The 3,543-nt window shown below is 53.9% G+C and overlaps 1 gene segment (V, D, J or C); it reads left to right on the forward strand.

Annotated features, from left to right (window-relative positions):
* LOC107183504 overlaps window positions 1-3,268 on the forward strand; it is a gene marked incomplete at its 5' end in the record, with an annotated part of 5,782 nt that extends 2,514 nt beyond the window's left edge. Inside the window, 1 exon segment of the V gene segment in view lies at window positions 2,707-3,268. Within this exon segment, the coding sequence occupies window positions 2,707-3,141 (435 nt within the window).
* Between the last annotated feature and the right edge of the window lie 275 nt (window positions 3,269-3,543).

The following is a 3,543-nucleotide window of genomic DNA, read 5'->3' on the forward strand; positions in this document are numbered from 1 at the left end:
GGCTGGGTTTCATTTGCTCTGTGTTTTAAGCACAAAAATTGGCAATTCATAGCTCTCAAACTGTAGCAGATTGGGGGGTGCCATGTGGGCGCTGAACGGGGTGGTCCCAGTGGGTGAAGGGGTCCAGGAGGAGACACTTCAGGCTGTGACTACCTGGCTCTGGAAGTGTGGACTGCATGGGGACCCGGCAGGGGGCGCTGTCACACTGTGTCTGTGAAAGCGGCTGAGAGACTGGGTCTTAACTGTTCTCAGCACAAGAAATAGCAAAACTTGTAGCCACGTCTGATGGCAGAGGTCAAGGAGACGTATTCTGGATGGTTTTGCAGTTTACACCTCACAGTGTCATTATGTCGTACACCTGACACTAATTAATGTCAATTACATCTCAGTTAAAAATAAATTAAAATAAATCTGAATCTTCTGTTTCCCCAAAACCAGCACGTGGAAGTCTATCCCAGCTTTATTAACCCCCTAGATACGTGGTTGGCAAACCGCAGCTCTTGAGCCACATGCGGCTCTTTGGCCCCTTGATTGTGGCCATGAAGTTTCAATCTCACTGTATGTGTATGCCTGCAGGTGGTATTTTGTGGAAGAGTCACACTCAAGGGGCTGCAGTTTGCTGACCACTGCCCTAGACCAGTGGATCTCAACCTTGGGTGCACATTAGAATCACCTGGGAATCTGGTTAAAATCCTGATTTCTGGACCTAATCATTAGTAACAAAGAAACAGAATTTCCAGAGGATGAGGCCCAGAAATCAGGATTTTAACAAGATTCCCAGGTGATTGTAATGTGAGCCAAGGTTGAGAACCACTGCTCTAGACTGAGAGCAGCCAGGAGTCGGTGCCTGGAGTCTGTGACAGCTGTAAGTGGCGGGATGTCCTCCAATAAGGGCCTGATTTAAAAAGGAGATGTGGCCTGGCTGGTGTGGCCCAGTGGTTGAACATTGACCTGTGAACCAGGAGGTAACGCTTCAATTCCTGGTCAGGCAGGACACATGCCCTGGTTTTGGGCTCCATCCCCAGTGGGGGTTGTGCAAGAGGCAGCTGATCCATGATTCTCTCTCTCCCTCTCCCTCTCCCTTCCTCTGTGAACCCAATAAACATATGTCTTAAAAAAAGAAGAAAGGCTGGTTTGGTGATTTTTTATACCTAGATCTTCAAAGGACATGAAGCACCCTTCTTTCTGCTGGTTAGGGTTCCTCCTACCTCAGAGCCCCTTACACCCATGTCCTGTTAATGAGTTAATCCCCCTCCAGCCTCCATTGGTTTCAGCAAAAATTGCCTGAATGTGTGGCCCGAAGGTTGAGAGGCCCATTGTCCCTGTGACCATCAGAAGCTGGGTCTCTGCTTCCTCACTTGGCCCCCAGGCTGGTCACCCCGAGACTTGAACCGGCGAGTCTGCTGGTGACAAGGCCTCTCCAAGTGTCACGTGGGCGTGTCCTGGTCCTTGCAGGAGCCTGGGAAGCAGGGGACGGTTCTTGCGGCAGGGCCTGTGGTCCCTGTGCCGGCGGCTGGCTCCTTGGTCATTGCCCATCAGCTCATCCTGACCTGGAACCTCAGTACTGACATGTTACTTAGGACATCTGTGCCCACATCCAGCATGATCATCCTGTCATTATTAGTTTTCTATCATTTCCAGGAGCATTTGTCGCTGTGATAACGGCTTTAAAACCAACCAGGACGGGATACATCTTGTTAAATGTTTTAGAGAAATTTTGATGAAAATGAATTGGAACCATTTGATCTGCTGACCTGCGAGAGGGCCTGTGAAACAGTGCCTTTCCCATTCCGTGAAGTCGTCCCTCAGCATTTTCTGTTTTATAAGAACATTGGTCTCTTAGTTATTCCATTGTTGATGCAGCCACACTTGTGTCTTCCAGGGAAAGTAAGCGTGTTATCTAACTATCTATACAAAAGGCTACTATGCAAAGTGTCCCCTCGGGAGTTCAACCTGGAGACCTGAGCTTGATTGCTCGCTATGACGTGAGCTGACCACCAGAGGGCGGTGCGGAACATGGAGGGGGGGCAGTGGTGGGGCGCTGAGGGAGTGAGGGAAGGAGGATGTGGAGAGGTGGGAGACCTGATCGGCCCTGATCACCAGCAAGGCCTAGGGACCCTTCCTGTGCATAAATTTCGTGCACTGGTCCTCTAGTGTTTAAATTAAGATTAGAAATCTTAGCGTTTTTATTTTTGCACATGGGACCAGCAGGTGGCACTGTGGGACTGCCCTGAGGTTCATGCAAGCTGCTCAGTGAGGACCATTTACTGACAAGAGCCCCATGGCCAAGCTCTGTGCTCCCTGAAGGGAAAGCAGCAGCCACGTCCTCTGAGCAGGGACCCTTGTGTGGTCCCAGCAGGTGCTTCCTCCCAGGGTCCCCAAGGGGTGAGCCCACCTCCATGCCCCTCAGTCTGGGGTGTGAGCTGAGCTCCAGCCCCAGGGCCCAGGGAAGTGAGACAAAAACCTCCTCTCCGCTCTCCTGGCCTGACCTTGGCCCCTGCTGGCGGCTCCGCCCAGTTCTGGCTCAGCCGTGACTGTGCTGATAGGTGACCCTCCAGCACCGGGTGATGCTGGGACCCGGGTCCTGACAGGGGCACAGCTCTGACCTCACTCTCTCTGCACAGGTAGGGACAGGCCTGGGACCCGGCTTCTTCCCTTCCTGCTCTGGCTCCTGGGAAACGTCCCCTGGTCCCTGCCCATCACTGACAAGTGTCTGTGTCTGCAGGGTCCCTTTCCCAGCCTGTGCTGACTCAGCCGCCCGCCCTCTCTGCATCTCTGGGAGCCACAGCCAGACTCACCTGCACCCTGAGCAGTGGCTTCAATGTTGGAGACTATGGAATGGTTTGGTACCAGCAGAAGCCAGCGAGCCCTCCCCGGTACCTGCTGTCCTACAAATCGGACTCAGACAAGTACCAGGGCGCGGGCGTGCCCAGCCGCTTCTCCGGATCCAAAGACGCCTCAGCTAACTCGGCTGTCCTGCACATCACTGGGCTGCAGCCCGAGGACGAGGCTGACTATCACTGTGACACGTGGGACGGCAACTTCAAGACTCTCACAGTGGTCCACACCCACAGGGGAGGGAGACAAAACCCTCCTCTCTGCTCCCTGGGCCGGGCCCTGTCCCCCTGCTGGCGGCTCTGACCTAGTGCAGCTCAGCGGGGACTTGTGCTGTCAGATCCCCACCCGGCACCTGACTGTGGGTGGACAGTCGTTTTGACAATGTCACAGCTTTGTCCTCACCTTTCAGGTTGACGTATTGTTCTCATGTCCGTGCCGTGTTCATGTTTCAGAGACAGAAACTCCCTCCTGGGAGAGAACATGTCCCATGGGAGACACTGAGGAGGTCAAATCAGGGTGATTCAGGCCAAGGGCAGCGCAGGGTGCAGCAGGGGCTGAGAGAGGAGGCAGGTCTGAGCCCTGGAATCTGAATTCCGTGTACAAACCCACACGCAGCAACAACCTGTTCTCTACACACGAGCAGCGAACCCTCCAAATGTGAAGAATGACAGCAGCGCTGCCACCTGGGCAGCTGCCGGCGGGAGG

The sequence above is a fragment of the Myotis davidii genome, unplaced genomic scaffold, assembly GCF_000327345.1.
Source record: "Myotis davidii unplaced genomic scaffold, ASM32734v1 scaffold12182, whole genome shotgun sequence".
NCBI lineage: Eukaryota > Metazoa > Chordata > Mammalia > Chiroptera > Vespertilionidae > Myotis > Myotis davidii.